Source organism: Myodes glareolus, chromosome 17, assembly GCF_982192425.1.
Source record: "Myodes glareolus chromosome 17, mMyoGla1.1, whole genome shotgun sequence".
NCBI classification, from domain to species: domain Eukaryota; kingdom Metazoa; phylum Chordata; class Mammalia; order Rodentia; family Cricetidae; genus Myodes; species Myodes glareolus.
The window spans coordinates 6,206,341-6,226,819 of record NC_142042.1 but is presented as its reverse complement, the minus strand read 5'-3'; the positions used below and the strand labels follow the sequence as shown (position 1 = coordinate 6,226,819).

General features: G+C 43.9%; 1 protein-coding gene across 1 annotated transcript in view; it reads left to right on the top strand.

Moving 5' to 3' along the window:
• Positions 1-20,479, top strand: part of Pigk (phosphatidylinositol glycan anchor biosynthesis class K) — a 68,651-nt gene that overhangs the window by 41,351 nt on the left and 6,821 nt on the right. Inside the window, exon 10 of the mRNA XM_048453546.3 lies at positions 3,510-3,594. Coding sequence (XP_048309503.2) covers positions 3,510-3,594 — 85 coding nt within the window. The remainder of the gene's footprint in view (positions 1-3,509; positions 3,595-20,479) is intronic.

The window sequence follows — 20,479 nt, the reverse complement described above, 5'->3', positions numbered from 1 at the left end:
ACAAAATCACCTCAGAAGCGAAAACTAAATTACAAGCTCCCCTAGGGAAGGTGTATATCACCAGAAGTTCAGTGAGAGGGATAGAGAATAGAAACGAGAGTCAAGAAAATAGCACTGAAATATGAGGGGGAGTGTGGAGAAGGTCCACTATGTTCTCTTTAGTACTTGAACTGGAAAACCAAGTGGAAAATAAACAGAAAGAGCATTCAAAACTACAACAGAAAACTTCTCGGAGCTGACACAGAATTTTTGAATCTAAAGGTCCTGTCTCTTGTGTCCCTGAGAGAATTATCTTGATTACCAACCCTCAAAGAACGTTCTAGGACCTCACCTCAATATAAAGTGGGAGGAAAAGGCCCTCTGGGCCTGCGACTAAGAAAAATAATACAGAAATAGTAGAAGTTAAAAGTGCATTAAAGTGAAGATTGTCTAACTAGACAGGGCACCCAGCTGGGTTCCTGGGAGCAGTGTGTATGTGGGAAAGCAGACAAGCATTACTGGAAACTCAGGAGTGGTTGTTTTAGCTCTGAGACAGCAGTGAACTAATGCAAAGGCCCCATCATGTGGTCCCTGAGCTTCACGGGAAATTACACGCTGAGTGCTGAAAGGTGCTGACATTGTGAGGGAAATACTCAGATAGGTAAGTAATTGACAGGTAAGTGCTGGGGTACTCAGACATGAGCTGGTCACGATGCTTCAATCTCCAGAGAGTCCAATAGGAACAATGTGGAGTAGACAGCTGCCACACTACTGTGGAGAGTGTCTCTGCCTGTGACCCGCTGCTGCAGTAGTCACAGCTGTGGGCGTCTGAGACTGCCCTATGGGTCTCATGTGGGTGTCCTATCCACACTGTCCTTTGTTCTCTGTTCTCTGACTAGTTCTGAGTCCGTGCAGTCACCGCTACTGCTGCAAAGAGAAGCTTCTCTGGCCAAGTCTATGGTGTCAGCTTGGCTCCGTAGAAGGGAATTTGATGGGCACAGGACGTCCTTTTAGCAGCAACTGGACCTTCCACACTGGGGCCACAGACTTTTGACGGGTGTCTGTCAGCAGCCCGAACCAGGCCTGCCACCGCTGCAGCGCTGCTCTCCCTGTTCCTGGCCAGCCGTGCTGGCACACTGAGGGGAGCTGCTGGGCACCTTTGGGCAATCTCAGGCTAGCCAGCTGGGGCGAGTGCTTTGAGCGAAGCTCCAGCTGGGGGAGGCCTCGAGTGTAGCCCCAGCTTGCTTTCTCTGTGTCCCCTGGCCCATACGTGTGTTCCATTTAGCAGTAATCTTACCCACTGGCTATGAGGGGGGGCAGCCACAAGCAGTGACCTGTGCAGTCCAGGGTCCTCGGGAGTGTCTGTGCTCACAAGTCCTGAGAAGTAGCCCAACACTGGCTCTGGGGTTTTGTTTACAAAGCTGTGGCAGCTTTATTCACCCCACAGGGCACTTCCATTCAAAATATTTTTTAATTATTTTTTGATTAGCTCACCAGAATATCAGTTTTCCATGCATCATTTTGGTTGGCATTCCTGCCGTCTCACTGAATAAGCCTTCCCACTGCCACTGTCCTGCTTCCCCTTTTATTTCTCGTGTTCTGCTCCCCTACCCCTGATTTAAAGAATCTTTTTTCTCTCTCATGGGCCCCTTTTAGTTTTGTGGGCTCCAGACACATTCTCTCTGATACAAATGTGTGTATATAAAAATAGCCAGAACCCATGTGTGAGAGAGGGTAATTTCAGTGATGGATGGATGAACAGCATTCTCCATACTTCAGTTAACGGTGTCTTTCATTGCTGCTGTGCATAGCTCAGCAATGACCATGGATGGACAGATAACTCTGTAGTGGAATGTAGAGTCCTCTGGGTGTGCCCAGGAGTGCTAGAGGTGGGGCGTGTGGGGTTCTAGCTTTTGTTCTGGGGAAGCCTCCACACTGATTCCCTGGTAATGTAGGACCAACACCAGTGCAGCGCCTGTGTCTTGGTGTTCGTCACTTCCTGGTGGAGATGGGCCCAGCAGAGTTTTATCTAGTGTTTCTCTGACGCTAAGGACATCGAGCACTTTACACAGGAGTTTTGCTCATTTGTGCTTTTTTGGAGAACTCTGTCCCGTTCGTTGGCCTGTTTAGGGTTTTGGGTTTTGTTTGTCTTGGGTACTAATCCTGTTAGCTGTGTAGTTGGCCAAGGTTTTCTCCTGTTCGTAGGCTGCCTCTTCACCCAGCTCTTTCTTTTGATGAATGGAAGTTGTTGTTTTAAATTTCACGAGAGTCCGTTTGTCACTTGTTGGTCTCATTTGCAGCCGGAGTCCGCTCAGGAAGTTCTGGCCTCTGCCAGGGTCTGGAGTGTGTTCCCTGCTGTTTCCCTGAGTTGTGTCACAGTCTCAGGAAGCTCTCCCCATGAGCCAGGAGACCCCTCCCCTACACCCGCCCTCTTCCTCTCCTCCCACCAACACCAGAACAGACGGCGTTCCCGGGACTGGACGGGGTCACCCAGCTTCACTTGGGTGCATGTGCGTTGTCTTCCCTACCAGCCCCACCCGGGAAAGACACTACAACCTCATCCTTGCACTCTTGAGTCTTGGGCCAAGCTTATACCTGATGTTTTCCGGGAAGAGTACAAGTTTAAGATTTTAAGATCTAATTTTGATACATTGATGTAGAACTCACTGGGAAGGGGTAAAAGAATGTTTCACTGCAGTTAGGTCTTACTGTCTAAAGTTGAGGGTTTATTTCTAAGATGGTCACTAATTAAAAAATACATTTTATCAGACTACTTGGGAAGATTTTTTTTTCTTTTTCAAATTTCTGATTTCCAGGAATCAGGGTGACGAGAGAGTGATGGAATGTGTGTGTCTGAACGTGAAATTGAGGGCTACACAGGAGCAGGGCCCACAAGGGGATACGGGTGAGTGTAGTGAGGGACGGAAACAAAGGAAAATGATGATCGGTGTGTGAAGATGTCACAGTGAAGCTCAGGAGTTTATGTGCTAACTAAAAATACTCATCAAACAATTGGAAATCTAAAGGAAATCTGTATTTCCGTGTCTTATAATTCATTCTGTCTTAGTCTGTGTTGTGTGTATCATTTGGTAAGTAGAGGAGCATGAATGACAGAGCTCGGTGGTTTTAAACAAATCCATACGTTTAGAAAGAGAGAGCAGACAGCGGGGTTAGAGTTGGTCCAGGCAGGCAGGAGTAATCACAGGCAAAACCAAGACCCAGGGGGGCAGGGCCAGTGAATGGTGCAGAGAAGGCAAGAAAGACGACTGCCTGCTGAGGACCCAGCCCTCGCGAACGGGTTCTGAGTGTTCAGTCTCAGTAAATGACATTAGCTGATTTCATCACACAAGTTCGTATAGTCTGAATACATTTCTGGTCACGTCATTTAAACCAGGGTCATTTTATTGGGTAGTTTCCCCAAATTATTAATCAATATTATTTCCAGAAGTTCAATTAGGTCTATGGTAAGCACATTTTCTACATATTCACCATGGCCACTTGACTGAGTGTGTCTTCTGATTGCCTTCCAGCTACGCGGAAGACAGGATGGAGGAGGAGCTCGCGGAACCTCTCCAGTACGCCGAACAGCTCCCGGTGGCCCAGATAATACACCAGGTTTGCTTTCCACTAGATCCTTGGGAAAGAAACAAGATTTGCTTTTGCTAGGTTTTTCAGAATAAGTGTGTTCTGGGTAAACGGCATCGTGGGCCTTGCCCTTCCTGTGAACATTCCCATTTGAGACCCAGTATTGAAGGCGACTTTGAGTGTGATGCTAGAGCTCTTACATAAAACTCGGGGTGATCATTGGCCTCTTACACATTGTTAAACGTCAGAAAACCTCGTTTTGAACCACTGTCTGTGGTATTTGTTAACGGTGAGAAAGCTTACAAGGAATCATTAGTGTCATTTTGTGGAGTAGCTGAGGGTGGGGAATGTCTCCCTGCTCGTCAGCCTCACTTCATGAGCTAGCTGTTGGAAGCATAATTCTAAATGCCACGAGGGCAGTTTGTACCTTTCCAGTAGCAATGGCTCCGTCACCCTTCTCTGTGGTGATCATCTGAGCAAAGACAGTGTGGTTAGACAAAGCTTGACCTCTTACTGCCCTTGTGACAGTGCAGACCGTCCGCCCGCTGCACCGGGATCAAATCACTTTAAACTGCTTGTTGGCTGCCTGTGCGCCTAGGGGACCCTTAGCTCCTCAGAGCACCCTCACGTGTCAGGGATGTTATCACTAGGAGTTTTACTGGCTTTTTTTTTTTTTTCTTTTCCAAATCAGGGCTTTGGTTTAGCATCTGTGGGTTGTTAGTAACGCCAATTTGAGTTTATTAAAAGAAAGGCTTTTAAATGAGAGTTTTCACTATACAGATATAACTCAGTTTTAAAGTTCTGCATGAATCTTAAAAATGGTTAAAATTTGCCCCTCTGGTGTGCCCCTCTGTGTGGTAATCAAGTCCAGTTTATATGTCAGGGATTCTCCAGGTTGACAGCGCCTAAGTGACCCAACCGTCTGCAAATGTCACATTTGGAATTCTGTCTTCATGCCTGACTCCTGCATAAATGAATCAACCAGCAGGGCAGGCAGCAAGTCAATATGTTCTTAACAGCGAGCGTGTACACGGAGCAGTGTGCTTTGCCGAGAACAGGTAAACAGGATCTCCCAGAGCTGGTCACCTGGAGTAAAGCTGACCGCAGAGGCAGGAATTAACCTTTACAGTGGCTGGCCACGTGAAATGTCAGAAACGATTTTATAATGTGAAGGAACCAGTGAACTGCCTCTGGTCCGCTGTTTCTGTGACCACTGTTTTGTAGTTAAACAGTTTGAATTCAAGGTAAAACATTTGACCTGGCAAGAATTTTAGGTTGTGGGTTCTTTTATAGTATAAAAGAGATGATATTGATTTAACAATAGATTTAAAACAGTATAATTAAAAAATCTGAATGATCTATCATAAAATTTCAATTTATAAGAAATTTTGCATGATAGGTGTTTATGTTATGGCATGAAAGGTCGTGTCAACAGCAGACACATCATTCAGTCGTCAGTCATTGTCCTTTTGTGGCAGCTCTGTGACAGAAACGGCCACCTTCTCACTCTTCAGGTAGGCTCACTTAGTAAGGAATTTGTTATAGGTGGACTTTTCTCTCCTGCCTGCCAGTTTCCAAATAACTGACATGGAGACTTAATATTATTCTAAATGCTCGACCAATAGCTCAGGCTTATTACCAAGTAGCTCTTTTAACCTAAATTAACCCATTTTCATTATACTACATTCTGCCATGAGGTTCGTGGCATTTATCTCTCCAGCATGTCTTGCTTCCTCTCTGTCTGGTTGGTGATGCCCCGACCCCATCTTTCTCCTTCCCAGCATTCTCAGTTTGATTCTCCCATCTAACTTTATCCTGTTCAGCTGTTGGCCAGTCAGCTTCTTTATTAAACCAATCACAGTGACATATTTTCACACAGTGTAAAGGAATATTCTACAATTTGTCTTACAGTTTAAAAAAATGGTTATTTTTAATTTTGTGGACGTGCCTGTGTGTCTGTGTGCATATGTGCACCTGAGACAGGTCTGACCAGGGGTTGGATCCCTTGGGGCTCCTCCAGATACAGAAGGTGGCACAATTGCAAGGATGCACAGAACACAACCCTGTGACTGAGGAAACCGTTGTTGATGTCGTGGCCTAACAGACCCTAGCATCCAGCTAACCTGGAGCCATAAATGTAGGGCATTTTCCATGACATAAGGAGCCACCAGCTTCTAAGAGGTCTCGGGGAGTTGCTAGGGCTGTGACTTGGTATAAGGGTAAGGAGGAATGCCATCTCAGCAGTGAATGAAAGAGCGCAGGTGCCAAGAGTGCATTCATAGATTCAGTGAGAGTCGTTAGTGCCCCCACCTCAGCCGCCACATTGGATCCTGCTTGGCAGGAGGGCTGGGAGTTGGTGCTATGCCTGAGAATCCTCACTTCCCTAGCATGAGGACAGATTTCATGGCCCACGTCAGAACTGTGGGCTAGAGAGAGACAGAGACCCCGGGTTTGCTGGGCACCATACCTCAACCCAGGGCCGTGAGGCAGAGAGCAGCAAGGCAGAGCAGGATGCCTGGTGTCCTCTTCTACCTCAGTCAGTGTACCCACAGATGCCCCCCACATGCACAGATAAAATAAAGTCACATGTACCTATGGATACACATAAAATAAAGTCAAGTCACACTTCTGAACTCATTTCGACAGTTCCTGAGAAGGTTAAACAGAGTTATCACATGGCCCAGTGGTTCTAACGTAGGCACAGGCCCAAGAGACTTAAAGACAAGGAGCCCTCCAGCGACATGTTCATTGCAGCAGCCTATGAATCGATGGGAGGTGGAAACAGCCCAACCACTGAGCAGCTGGTGTGCAGGTCAACAGAATACAGCACATCCAAGAAGCAGGATAGTACTGAGCAATAAGAAGGGCGGGGGTTCATATTAGCTGCAGCATGGATCACCTCATCAGCTGTGCACATCACACTGTGAAAGAGGTCACACATGAGTGTCCAGCATAGCCGCATCTGTAAAGTAAGGATGGCCAGATCTGGGAGGCAGCAGGGCATGATGTTCCCTGCCAAGGATACAGTTTCTCTTTTGGAGTCATGGAACTGTTCTAAATGGAATGGAATGACGCACAGCTCCATAAAACACCGAACTTCAGAAGGCGAATGCTGTGGTGTGGCACTGTGTCTAAGAAAGGTGTCTGAATGGTTCAAAGCACCTGTCTCCAGCCTGGGACCCTTGGCTGCAAGGCTGCAGGGCAGTTTCCTAAGTGATGTGTAGTGGACAGTGGTTCTGCTCATGACTGCAGTGATGTGTGCCACACTCAGTGTGTCTCCTGCACACTGGGAACACAACACTACAGCACTCAGTGTGTCCCCTGCACACTGGGAACACACTACAGCACTCACTGTGTCCCCTGCACACTGGGAACACACTACAGTACTCAGTGTGTCCCCTGCACACTGGGAACACACTACAGCACTCACTGTGTCCCCTGCACACTGGGAACACACACTGCAGCACACATAGCTGATATAGGAGGCAGGATGTTCAGATCCAGAACTCAGTAGAACAAATGGTGTTTTCTTTGTCTTTACCTTTCTTAGATAATTGAATTTTATTTTATCAACTAAATGTCCTTTTCTTTCTCTCTGTTTCTGCCTGACAGCAGAAAGTTTAATCTAGCTGCTTGCAGATAAAGTCACTCAAACCCTGAACTTCTCCATCTCCTTTCCACTCTCTGTAGGGTGATGGGCCACAGTGCAGGTGTGACTGACATGGCTTCATAGCACACGAGATTCAGTGTCTCTCCTGCTGAAAATTACTGTTAGCCTATGGCTTTGTCCTGGTAACCCCTGGTGCAGTGTGCACGGCACATCTGGAAATACTTGACAGTTTTCTGTCTGTGGTTGTACAGCTGGTGAAATTAGTGAGCAGTGCAGGTAACTGGAGTGCCACGGTGGGATCAGCAATCTCTGGGGACGGTTCTCTGGGGAGCCTGGTGGCTATGTTGACTGGCGTTCTGTGGGTGGGATCCTAGGCTCTCTAAGTAGAGAAATGGAAGCAAGCAGGAGCCCTGATCTAGCTAGCAAGTGACCAGCTGCCTGCAGCTCCCCTGCTGTGACCTCCCCCCCCCCCCCCCCCCCCCCGCAGTAATGCTTGGTGCTTGGCTCCTGAGACAGCTAAGCCCCTCCTACTTGAAGTTGCTTCTGAGTGTTCCATTGCAGCAGAGACCAGGGAGCCCCCGTTCTGCTGTTGGCTGAGAATGGGCTCCCCTCTGTCTTCAGGCTTCCTCATGTCTCTTTCTTCCCTCTCCATCTCCTTCGCTTGAGACTTTAACATGCTTCTCTCTCTTCCTAAGTGTTGTCGCTTGAGGAAATGTTTTGTGAGCATTTGTGTTGAAGAATTAAACAGTGTGTCTAGTGCACAGTATTCTGCGTGCATCTGGTGCCCACTGGTTTTGTGTTCAGGCTTCCCACTGACAGAGAGGCCACTTGTTTGTTTCCCGGCCATCCAGACTCCAGAAATAACCACACAGAAACTATATTAATTAAATCACCAATTAGCCCATTAACTCTAGATTCTTATTGGCTAGCCCTTACAAATTAATTTAACCCATTTCTATTAATCTGTGTATCTCCATGAGGCAGTGGCTTACCGGGTTAAGTTCTGGCATCTGTCTCCAGTTGTGGCTCCATGGCTTCTTCCTGACTTTGCCCTTCTTTTTCCCAGCATTCAGTTTAGTCCCTCCCCCCACCCCGCCTAGCTCTGTCCTACCCTATCAGGCCAAGCCAGTTTCTTTATTAACCAATAGTATTCACAGCATACAGAGGGGGCTCCCACATCAACTGAGGAGTGCAGGGACTAAGGGGCCTCTCAAGGCCACTGAGGACCTTACTGCCAAACTTGCTTGTGGTACTTTCATAGCCCACAGTGGCCGTATTTATCACCATTTGTGAGAGGGCTTGCAAACCTTAGCGTTCATGTGCTAAGAGTTTGCTAGCTCTTTGGGAAGTAGGAATTGGAGTTGCTGGTGTGGGGGCATTGCTGTGTAGAGCATGAGCCCTTTAGGAGTTTGTTGTGCTCATAGGGCCTGGACCATGGAGAACTAGCAGGAAGGTGCACACACAGAGAGTGCTCTGCGAACCTGCGTGCCTGTGCGATGCTCTCTGTTCAAAGGCTGTCACTTGTTCTGTTTTCAAGAAGACAAGTATGGCCTATTGTTGGGACATTAGAGAGACAAATGGATGATGTTTGTGTATAAGTCAGCTTCCTAGTTACCCCGCAGGTGCTGGTTTGAAAAATCAAACCATTCTTTAAAAGATAGTGTGGATTTTGAATGAATATTTAAAATTTACGAATATAATATGGTATTTTATTGAGTGTTAGTGCTACTTTCTTTGTAAATGCAGTCACTCACATGTGAGCTAGATAACATCTTTGGCAGTTAGTAGGTTTGTTTCACTTTAATTTGTGAGCATAAAAAGTTGATTAGCACCATGTGGAGCTTATTAATTATAAAATAATGACAATTAGTGATTTGAAAATTAGACATAAAAGTCTTCAAAAAGAGAACTATCTTTGTAATTAGCAATATCTATCCATCTCAAATGCTCATTTTTAAAAAAACCTTCCTTTGAAATAAAATCTATCAGTGGCAAGTGTGTCAATTCCCTTCAGCTGCATGCCCTGTGCTTGGCAGCGTTGCTGGCTTGCCACATGATGAGGTAATGTAGCTGGGGCATTCCTCTGTCAGCTTAATGGCTTGAGGTGCTTCTTTTCCTAATAAAAGCTGAGGTTGTCATTTGTGTTCACTGATATGCGCAGGCCAGAGACGTCCCTTTTTATAGAAAAAGACTTTAGTATCTTTGCTGACAGTTTGGTAGTCGGGGCCACTTCATGCCATCGCACCAGTCTCACTGGGTCTGTGCGTCACTATTCAGTCCCTGTGAGCATCCTTTCCAGTCATCTTTAGAGAAGCCCCGTTTTCCTTTGGGGATCCTTTCCGGTGCTTTATCTGACTGCGGTTTCTCGTTTTCCTGTTGTGTGTGTGCCTCCTTACAATTGCCAGTGCTCTAAATTTACTAAGACAAAATGATGCCCACATTGTTTCATTTCCTAAAGTCGGTGGGTTTCTGGTGTAAGATGTGCCAGTAGACATCTTAGTCTTACAAAGTGCATTCGTCTACATTCAGCCTATAATGCTAGAGATATGTGTTAGTTATAAATGGATAAGACTAGGTACTAATTAATTTTTCCCTTTCTGCTAAAAGCACCATGTACTATAATTTAAAGTTATAAAGCTTGTGGTAGTGCTTCTCTGAGATGTCAGCAGTTGATACCTTAGAACTTTCAGACTCTGTAGTTTACGTCTCCCTGGCCATCTGGCTGATGTATTGAAGCCATAGCTGTGCTCTACCGTGACCCTTACCCTGCATGTCTGACTGCCACTGAGGGGGAAGGTCTGCATAAGAGCATTGTTGCAGGGACCTCAGCCCATGGGAAGACTCATTATGAAAATGGGTAAAATAATTTATAGTATATGTTTTTATTGTACAGATATGCTAAACACATTCATAATGACTGCTGGGACTCACGGTTGCTACCTTTATTAAAAATGCTTTGTTGAGCTTTATTTGGAAGGCATTCAGTCTTTGATCGTTTTTTGATGCAAGCAAATAGAGTTCCAAAAAATTAATTTGACTGAAATTAAATTGTTTCTCCCATGAATGGCTTCATTTAAGCACAGAGGGAGGCTTTGTGATTTGCTCTTCAGAGAGTGTATCTCAAAAGAGAATATACCAGCATCCAGACATTAAAACTCGAAAGCATTGTGAGGATCTCCCGGGAAACCCACAGCAAAGAAGTTAAAAATTCTGCCTAAAACCAGGAAGTTGGAATTTAACTGTGTTTAAACAAGAGAGTAACAGGAGCCATTACAGCAACTTGAGATACATCTCTTCAACTAGTTATGGCTCCGAGGAGTTCTGCAGTCGGCAGCGAGTTTTTCTTGTGTGTGCTGGGGTTTCTTGGTATGCTTAACGTTTGTTTTCTGCTTTTTGTTTTTTATCTGAGGAAATGAGTTGTGTAATTTAGGCATTCGGCTTTTTTACCAACGCGAGAAAATTTCTTCATGTTTTGAAATGCCAAGATGATCTAACAGTGTGCACTATGCTGGTTTCTGCTGAAGAATCCTGTCCCCGTTGGCTGCTCTAGAGTCTGTTAAGACTATCTTAGACTGTCCTCCCTCTGCTTGTTCCCTGTGGACTCAGACGCCTCCAGTTAGGAAGTCCTCTTCTTCCCCTCTGGCTTTGTTGAAAAGTCTGTCTTCCATTTATTTCGAAACTGTCTGTGGCACATTCTGTCCTTCACTTTACTTGTGCATAAGCATCCAGACCTGGTTCTGTGCCGTCCGCACCTGCTCTGCTCATGGACAGTCTGAAGGGAAACACACAGTGGTCTTCAGGGAGCAGGCCTAGGTGCAGGCCAGGATTAGGTGCAAATGAAAGTTAGCTAGTTGATCATTTTGTCAACTAGAAATGCTGAGTGATTTCTTTCTCATGAGTCTTTTATTTTTCTTTCAAATCTGTAAAATGACATCAAATTGAGAATTGGTACAAAATGATTTATGGAGCATACCTAGCACACGTTTGACACTCAGCATGTACTGGTTCTGGAATACACTGACACCTTCTCTTTCCTCTTTAAACGAAATATTTTATTGTTAGTCTGTGTGATGAGTTACGCTGTTGATGCCCTCAGAGTCCCTGAGCTCCTGCCCAGGTGTTGAGGGAGTCGGCCAGGCCTTGTCCCCGCCTCACCCGTTTTGGCTGACAGGAAGTCGTTATGTCTGAGATCAGAGTGAAACAGGAGGACGTTGCAGATTTCTCGGGGAATTTAGGATCAAATTCTTCTAACACCTCCTTGCTGCCCAGCGGTGTTGGAATCCTCTTGAAAAGGAAGTAGTTCCCGTCCTTCTTTCTGAGGGCTTTCGTGAAGGACTGTTACCTCTGCCCGCCAGTGGTTTTACATGTTACTATGTATGCTGTAGGAAGTTTGTATTCCTGGCTCCTTGTATGTACTTGGTGGACTGTTCCACTGAATTGTTAGGTTCAAGGATTCTACCTGGTTATACCTGGAGCCCAACCAATGCTTAGTGTGTGGTAGAAACTCAAATTTATTAAATGGGTGGTTGACAGAGTAAACTACTGATTTATGTATCTGATTGGTAAACAGTGTGACCACAGACATTCATCTCATAGAATGCATAAAGGGAGCATGTTGTCACGTGCACTCACTCGTTCTGCTACCTGTGTCTCAAGCCTGGTCTCGTGTACAGTACTGAGTCTCAGGCTTTGTTCTCAACGGTAGGCTCTGCCTTTCAGTTGGAGCAGTCAGACCCTTTCAGTCAGGCACTGTCTAGATGGGAGCCCACCATATTGCTGTGTGTATTTGCCCCATTTTCTCTTTTTTCTCCTTTTGTTTCTACATTATTTTGTATTGAATAATTTTCATTCCATGTGATTTCCACTAGTGTGCTATCAGTGAGTGTGCATCATTGCCCTGGAACTTGTGCTGTGCATTTCTTCTGGTGTGTGTGTGTGTGTGTGTGTGTGTGTGTGTGTGTGTAAATGGAGGCCAGAGGACAACTTCAGATGTTGGCTTCAGGAAGGCCACCCATCTCCTCTGAGACAGGGTTTCTCGTTTGCCTGAATCTCACCAATGAGGCTAGGCTGGCTCCATGGCTCCTCCTGTCTCTGCCTCTCCAGTGCTGGAATTACCAGCACAAGCTTTGTGATATGGGTTCTGGAGCTTGAACTCAGGTTTATGCACTTACAAGGCAAGCACACTTCCAACTTTCCATGCTCCCAACCCCACAATCTATTTTAAATAATATTCTGTTCACGTTTGCTATAGGAAGTTGTATTCTGGCTCCTTGTTCTTTGTGCCATTCTGAGTGCTACAACATTTAATCACTTTTGATTTTAAATAGTGAGTTACATATTTTAAATGTTTAAAACAAGGGAAATATTTTTATTTGTTGCACTCGCTTCACTTCTCCCCTCCGGCCCCTTGTGTGAGCCCTCCTTACCCTTCTATTCACCACCTTCCCTGCAGTGTGGGTCTGTCCCTGCTGAACTCCCAAAGCTCAGCCCTGATGCTCTCGTTTGCCTTCTTACTAGAAATGTCCTTCCCATCTGGTCCTTTTTCTCTAGAGGTCTAAGTTAATGACTTTCCTTTATTTTCTACATTCTGGTGATGTCTTTTCTCTTGGCTGGGAGTCAGTGGAACTTGATTTACAGGCCTGGGATGCATCGCGGCTGGAGTTTGCCCACCCTGCTTCTTCTTGCTCCCTGTCCCTTTTCCTTGTTTTGCATTTGGATTCTGATGTTCCATTCTGTGGTTTTTTCTCTGTTTTCTTGGTGTTAGGTGCACAGATTTGAAATCTGGAAGAACTTCGGCCATTATTTTCGATCTTTTCCTCTGCACTTGGGAATAGGCGTGCAGATGTGACTGTGTGCTCTCTTACTTGACTGGGTTCTTGAAAGTGTGCTGTTGTTTGGGAGGGCCTCAATGCTGTGCCTTCTTGACGGACAGACAGGCTCTCTCTCCTCTTGTCTGCCTATGCAGCTTTGAAAATGATAAGTGTTCCTCTCTTATTCTGATACTGCCTGTCCCATGTGCTCTTTGCTAATTATACCTAGTGTATTCTCATTTCATAGGATTTTTGATGACAAAATTGTGTATATTTTTTATATACAACATGCTTAAAAACACATGTACATTGTAAATGCAATCTATATGTAGTCTTGTCATCAGAGAAGTATAAATTCTTGTGAAAGTAAGCTACAACAACAAATGAACAACCAAAGTGCAAACCTGGGCTGTGCGAACCTGGGCTGTGCGAACCTGGGCTGTGCAAACCTGGGCTGTGCGAACCTGGGCTGTGCAAACCTGGGCTGTGCAAACCTGGGCTGTGCAAACCTGGGCTGTGCAAACCTGGGTTGTGCGAACCTGGGCTGTGCAAACCTGGGCTGTGCAAACCGTTTTCACTGCCAGCAGCGGCGAGGTCCTTACTCCTTTTCTTAAAGGGCTTATCAGGCCCTTTTCCACAGACAGAGGACTAACTGTAGCATCTTGGATAACAGTTTTTTCCCTTACTGAAAATAGGTTCTCTTTTCTCACATCATACATCCTGATTGCAGTTTCCCTCCCTCTGTCCCAGATTCTTCCCACTTCCTTCCATCCAGATCCACCCCAATTCTGTCTCTCATTAGAAAAGAATCAGGCTTCTGTGGGATAGTAATAAAATATAACAAGATAAAATAAAAACTAACACATCTGAATTGTGTAAAACAAAGAACCAGAAAGAAAAGAGTCCAAGAGAAGGCATAAAAACAGACCCGCTCGTCTGCACCCTCAAGAACCCCATAACAACAATGAGCAACATGAACAACGGTGAACATGCAAAGGTCTTGTAAAGTTGAAAAAGAGAAGAAAAATATAAAAATAATAAGATTAAAACAAACAAACAAGGAAACGCTGCAACACAACGTTGTGAGACAAGGAATCTCCCAAGTCGCCATTGAGTTAGTCTTCTGTTGGCATCTCCTGCTGGGCACACGGCCTCCCCTTAAGAGCAGTTTGTTTCCCCAGCGAGACTCTGGAGAAAACTAAACTTTTGTTTGCGAGTACTTACCAATTGAAGGTAGCCTCTCCGTTCGTCAGCTCTGGAGTCCCATCTGGTGCAGACCCTGTGCATGCTGCCTCAGTCTGTGAGTTCATGAGAGCCTTGAGCCTGCTCATCTGAGGGCCTTGCTTCCTTGCTGTCCTCCATCCCCTCTGGCTCTTACAGCCTTCCCGCCTCCTCTTCCTCAGAGGTGCCTGAGCCCCGAGGGGAGGGACTTGATGGAGACATTCCATTTAGGGCTGAGCTTTCTAAGGTTTCTCAGTCTCTGCACACTGTCTGCTCTGGGTCTCTGTATTTGCTCCCATCTGCTGCAGGAGGAAGCTTCTCTGATGATAGCTGGGCAAGGCACTGATCTTCGTCCTTGTCTGGAGTGGCCTGCGGGCTCCCTGGGGGTGCCAGCTGGCGTTGGGGACTGCTTCCCTGACCAGAGTGCCATAGGTCTTATTTTTAACTTCAGCAAATCTTGAAGTTTTGTGTATTCTGTTTGTGTATTCTGTTTGTCTTTCCAGATATTTGTTTTTTTCATTACATCCCGTGTAAAGTGTATGTTTTAAGTTCCTTGCTCACTAAATCCCTCGTCTCTTCACGTGTGGTTTTCAGTTATGTGCTGGTTTGAATAAGAATACGACCAAAGGTTCATATATTTTAATGCTTGGTTATCTGGAAGTGGCACTGCTTGAGAGGGATTAGGAAATGTGGCTCTGTTGGGGTTTATATGGTCTTTATAAAAGTTATCATGGTCATGGTGTCTCTTCACAGCAACAGAGCACTGACTGATACTTGGATGTGATATTTGAGCAAGATTTGAGTACATAGGAATAGAAAATACAAAGAGTTACAGTGGAGTGTTTTATTTTATTATTATGTATTTTTTTAAAGAGTGATTATTGTCTTAGGGAACAAGTATCAAATTTGATACATTCATTTCCTATCAGTATATCTTTCTGCAAATGTGTCCACTAATTTTGTATTGCTTTGCAACAGTGATTGACAGTCATCATTCCAGGGTCTGGCCCTGGCTCAGCTGAGTCTCCTGCTCAGGAGCTTCAGTCAGGATCGTAAGCAGCGATGTGCCCTGAGGCCCTGGGTCATATTCCGCGTCACATGAAGGATTCAGTTGTCTGCTCTGTCTGCTGTTCCTGTTCTCTGTCCACTCCGCAGCGTGGCTTTGATTCTCCAATACCCAGGACACATCTTGACTGCTTCTAACATGTCTGTGTCTCTGATTTCTCTACCTGACATCTAGACCGTCTTAGAGGTCAGGCCCTTCCTTCCTATTGGCTTACTCCATCCCAGTGACCTTCCGTTTGTTTAGAGACCCAGGTCACTCCTTAGAATCCTTCTCTTGGCCTTTGTACAGCTGTTCACGGGATCCTGTTCTCAGGTCCCATTCTTGCTCTACATGGAACGGGAATCATGGGGTTGTCTTACAAGTCTGCCTACTGTGATTTCCCTTGTATATTAATATAATTTAAAGACGTTAATCATGGGACTGCAGAGATGGCTCAGTAGTTAAGAACACTGGCTGTTTTCCCAAGGATCTTGGTTCAATTCCCAGAACCCACATGGTGACACAAAGCAATCAGCAACTCCAGCACCAGAGGACCCAACAACCTCTTCTGACCGCTGTGGGCACTGAATGCATGTGGTGTACAGAGATAGATGGAGACAAAACACTCAAACATATAAAACACTTTTTATAAAAGGAATTAAGTTAGGTTTCATGTAAAGGGCATATTTTTGGAAATACTAATAAACTATATTAAATAGATAGTAGAAACCAATTAATTTTCTGAATTGTAACTTAACCTTGGTAGATTATTTTATAATTTTGTTTCTCTAGAGTATAGTATAATTAACTCTCATTATTCTTAGAAAAGAATCTTGGTGAAATTTTGGTAATTTTCCCTTTGCTTAGCAATAAATATGTATAATTTCAGAAATCCTGTTTCTTTACATAAATGTAATACTTAGATCTGCACTCTCTTCAAGTGTTTTGAAGTTATATGGTAATGCTCGAGCAGCATGAGGCAGGGAGTGAGAGCTCTTCACGGTTGTAAGTGTAGTGTTACTTAGCTACCCAGCCTTTAATAGGAAATGGTAGGCATTTTGACAATTGGTGGCCCTGAAACTTCTGAGTGTTGCCTCCGACACAGCGGTTTTCTATAAGCCATTCACCTTTGTATTGTACATGTTACTGTGAGAGGTTAAACAAAAGAGGAGTGTATTTAATAGCAGTCTGTAGAGTACCGTAACTCTGTAAAATCAGTCATTTTAGGAAGCGCTTTAATGGACACGAATGGAATTATAAAAATACTTTAATATGAGCTCACTTCAAACACAGCTGTACTACAAAATGCAATAATTACACTGATCTTTCACTTGACTGTAAGGAAAAATCATTGGAGGATATCTAAAATATCACATGTAGTTGTATTAAAATATCAGTGCTGTTAGGGCAGGAATGGCATTGAGCACACACTGAAAGTGCACTCTGTGACATGCAGCTGTCATGGCGCCCATGTGGCTGTTTGGTAGCCAGCATGTCAGGAGTGGAATGGTGTGGGATTCTCCCGCCAGTGAGACAAGTATGTGAAGCTTCTTTTATTTTCTTCTCCACTTTGTGTGTGCTTGCGTGTGTGTGCGTGTGCATGTGAGTGTACATGCACATCTGTTTTCATGCATGTGGAAATCAAAGCTGATGTCAGGAATCATCATCCACTGCTTTTCTACCTTAGAGCTCACGTATATGACTAGTCTCCTGCCTGTGCCTGCAGAGGCTAGAGTTATAGGCAGGCACACCCATCTTCACTTGTTTCTGGGCATCCAAACTCCGGGTCTCATATTTACATGTCAAGTGTTTTAACTACTGAGATATTCCCACAGCCAGGAGACTCTTTTAATGCCGTTTTTTTTTTTCTGTGTATTCCCCTTACCTGCCTCACATAAAGTTCATACCCTCTATACATATACTTTCTTTAGAAGTGCAGATAAATATGAGATGGTCAGTATCTACTTATAATACTCCTTCAGAAAAGCAAAGCTAAGATATTGCTGTATTTTCTCTTTTAATATTTGTTACAGAATTATAAGCCATATTTCATATTTTATTTTCATGATGTTTTAACTTCCTTGTTATGGGATAGGAATCTCTCGTACGGAAGCATGTTAGTGGCTGTATACCACCCGGGTGCCGTCCACCTAGGTCGTTTGCTGACTCTTACCGAGGAGGTGGGACTGGGGATTGTGTGACTGTCGGCACTTCCCAGGTCCTTCACTGTGGCCCCCAGAGGCAGAAGGACGCGCTAAAGACCTAAAGCTGAGTTGACCTTGCTTATCAACATTGCCAGTTTAACTTTAAGCAGCAAACGGTTATGCGCTGTTTCTACAACAGGGAAATTTTAAGTGTGAATTCGTGTTTTATATTTGGTGAAAACATCTCATTTATGGATAAACCCTGTGTCTTGTCAATTTTCAGGAAAGCTTTATGAATTTAACATTTTTCTGTCATATTTCCCTTTTAATTTTATTACTATACTGTGTAAAATGTGGATATTTCAGAAATTGGTTTCCATCCACGCTGTTGTTTTCTGTAGTGAGGGGTTGTGGGCAGGCCTGCTTTTCGCCTCACCCGGCTCCCGCACGGCTAGCTTAGTCCCAGAAATAACAACACACAAATTGTATTCATTTAAGCACTGCCTGGCCCATTATCTCTAGAGAGTTAGTTACTGACTAACTCTCATATCTTGATATTAACCCATTTCTAATAATCTCGTGGTAGCACCACGAGGTGTGGCTTACCGGGAAAGATTTAGCATGTCTGACCTGGTGGCTGGCTCCATGGCGTCTGCCTCATTGTCCTCTTTTTAGCATTCTATTCTGTTTACTCCGCCTACCTAATTTTTTGTCCTATCAAAGGGCCAGGGCAGTCTCTTTATTGACCAATGAAACTAACACAATAGACAGATAACCCTCCTCCATCATTTCCCCTTTTTCTGTTTAAACAAAAGAGAAAGGCTTTCATTTTAACATAGTAAAATTACATATAACAAAACAGTTATCAAGCAAGAATTACAGTCACAATATTTATAACTATATCTTTATCATAATAATGGAAAACTATAACTACGACTATCCATTTTTTAACTCCATTAAAGACTCCAGAATGATATATTACCTAAGTAAACAAGAAGTAAGCAACTTCCAAAACTCTAGAAATGACAGAGACATCTCGCTGCCTGGACAGTCACCCAAAGTCTCTCTGTATCGTTGGGGCATCCATCTTTGGCCTTCAGGCCCATAATATCCAGAGACATTTTTATGAAGCAGGAAATTTTAAAGGCAATTTAGTCACTATCTGCTGTGTCCTGCAGAATGTCTCGCAGTCTCTTTTATGAATCAGGAACCCCAAAAGATCATCTCACCTTTAGGCAAGTTTAGCAGTCCTCTCTCTGCGGGTTTTCTGTGTCCAGTTTATATAACAGTCCAGGCAAGAGCAGTTTCTTGCCCAAATGGCTAACCAACTCCATAAGGAGCCTCTTTGATGCCCATCTTCCTCTTGAAGTAGATTGGTGCTGCCAGGAGCAGACGTGTCTCATTGTCATGAAAAGTCCTAAGTTATTAAAACATTAAATGCCATGTTCTGTAGTCTTTGAAAGATATGAATGTCTATCTGAAATATATCTATGCACTTTTAGAAAATCAGACTAACATTACTACAAGCTAGTATTATCCATTAACAACCTATATTTTTAATTATACATTGCATTTTTAAATAAACTACACAATCACAATACCTCAATCAAGATCAGAAACATATATACATATAACAAAATTGACCTTAAAATCCATAACAAAGCAAATTATTCATATCTATATCATATCCCCCTTTAAATGTAAAAGAACATTTATAAACAATATTTGGGAATATGGACGTAGTTATTTCTGTTGTGAGGGGCTGCGGGCAGGCCTGCTTTTCATCCTGCCCAGCTCCCGCACGGCTAGCTTAGCCCCAGAAATAATAACACACAAATTGTATTCATTTAAACACTGCCTGGCCCATTATCTCTAGAGAGTTAGTTACTGACTAACTCTCATATCTTGATATTAACCCATTTCTAATAATCTCGTGGTAGCACCACGAGGTGTGGCTTACCGGGAAAGATTTAGCATGTCTGACCTGGTGGCTGGCTCCATGGCGTCTGCCTCATTGTCCTCTTTTTAGCATTCTATTCTGTTTACTCCGCCTACCTAATTTTTTGTCCTATCAAAGGGCCAAGGCAGTCTCTTTATTGACCAATAAAACTAACACAATAGACAGATAACCCTCCTCCATCAGTTTTCGTTAGCTGGGCTCTTGCACCTCTTTTCTCAGGCTTCCTACATTCCACCTCTTGTCTTCTGCGTCATATCAGTATACGTCAGTGTTTCTCGTGTTGACTGAAACGTCTGACTTTTCATACCGAGTGGTGAGTATGTGAGAACTGTACTCCCTTGCCATTCATAGAGTTCTTCTGTCTATAAATTTTTTGTATTCATATAACATTTATTATAGGAAGTTGTTACAATCATTGTATTTCATTATTACTAGTAATCTCTTACTGTTACTGACTAAACTTTGTGATAAGAGCGTATATATAGAAAAGTGAGTTCAGTACTGACTGTGGTCTCAGGTGTCTGCTGGGGTCTTGGAACCCATCTCTCACAGATAAGGGCACGGGAACTATGGTAAACTTTTGTTATTGTTAACCATTGAGATTTGTAAAAATTAGTATTTGGCAATTTCATGTGTGAATACAGTGTATCTAGATGATAGCGACCTTCTACTCTACCCTCCCAGCTCCTATCTCACCAGAAATCTTGGTTGCCTATTTCTGTCCTCTTACGTTCATCCTTCTGGTTTTGTGTCAACACCGCATTCTTGGCTAGCATTATCCGTTTTTTTCTTCAGAGCTTATCCCTCTTCATAGGCTAATGTAATTATTTACCTGACGTGGCATGCCATAGGTATCCCTATCTGCCTGTTGTTTTAATATTGCTATTGTTAATGAAAAGTAAAATCTAGTCTCTTTCTTTTACTGACACAATTGGTGACTACTGATTTAAAAAATAATATTTATTTCAAGTATGAACTCTTCTTAGTAGTTAGTATTAGAGGTGAGTCTGCGTACTTTGTTAAATGTATAAATAGCTTCAAATGAAAGTTTACTGTTCTTTCTCAGGAGTTGTATCTGGATTGACCAGTGAGAATAGAGTATTATTAACAAAAACCTTAGCAGTA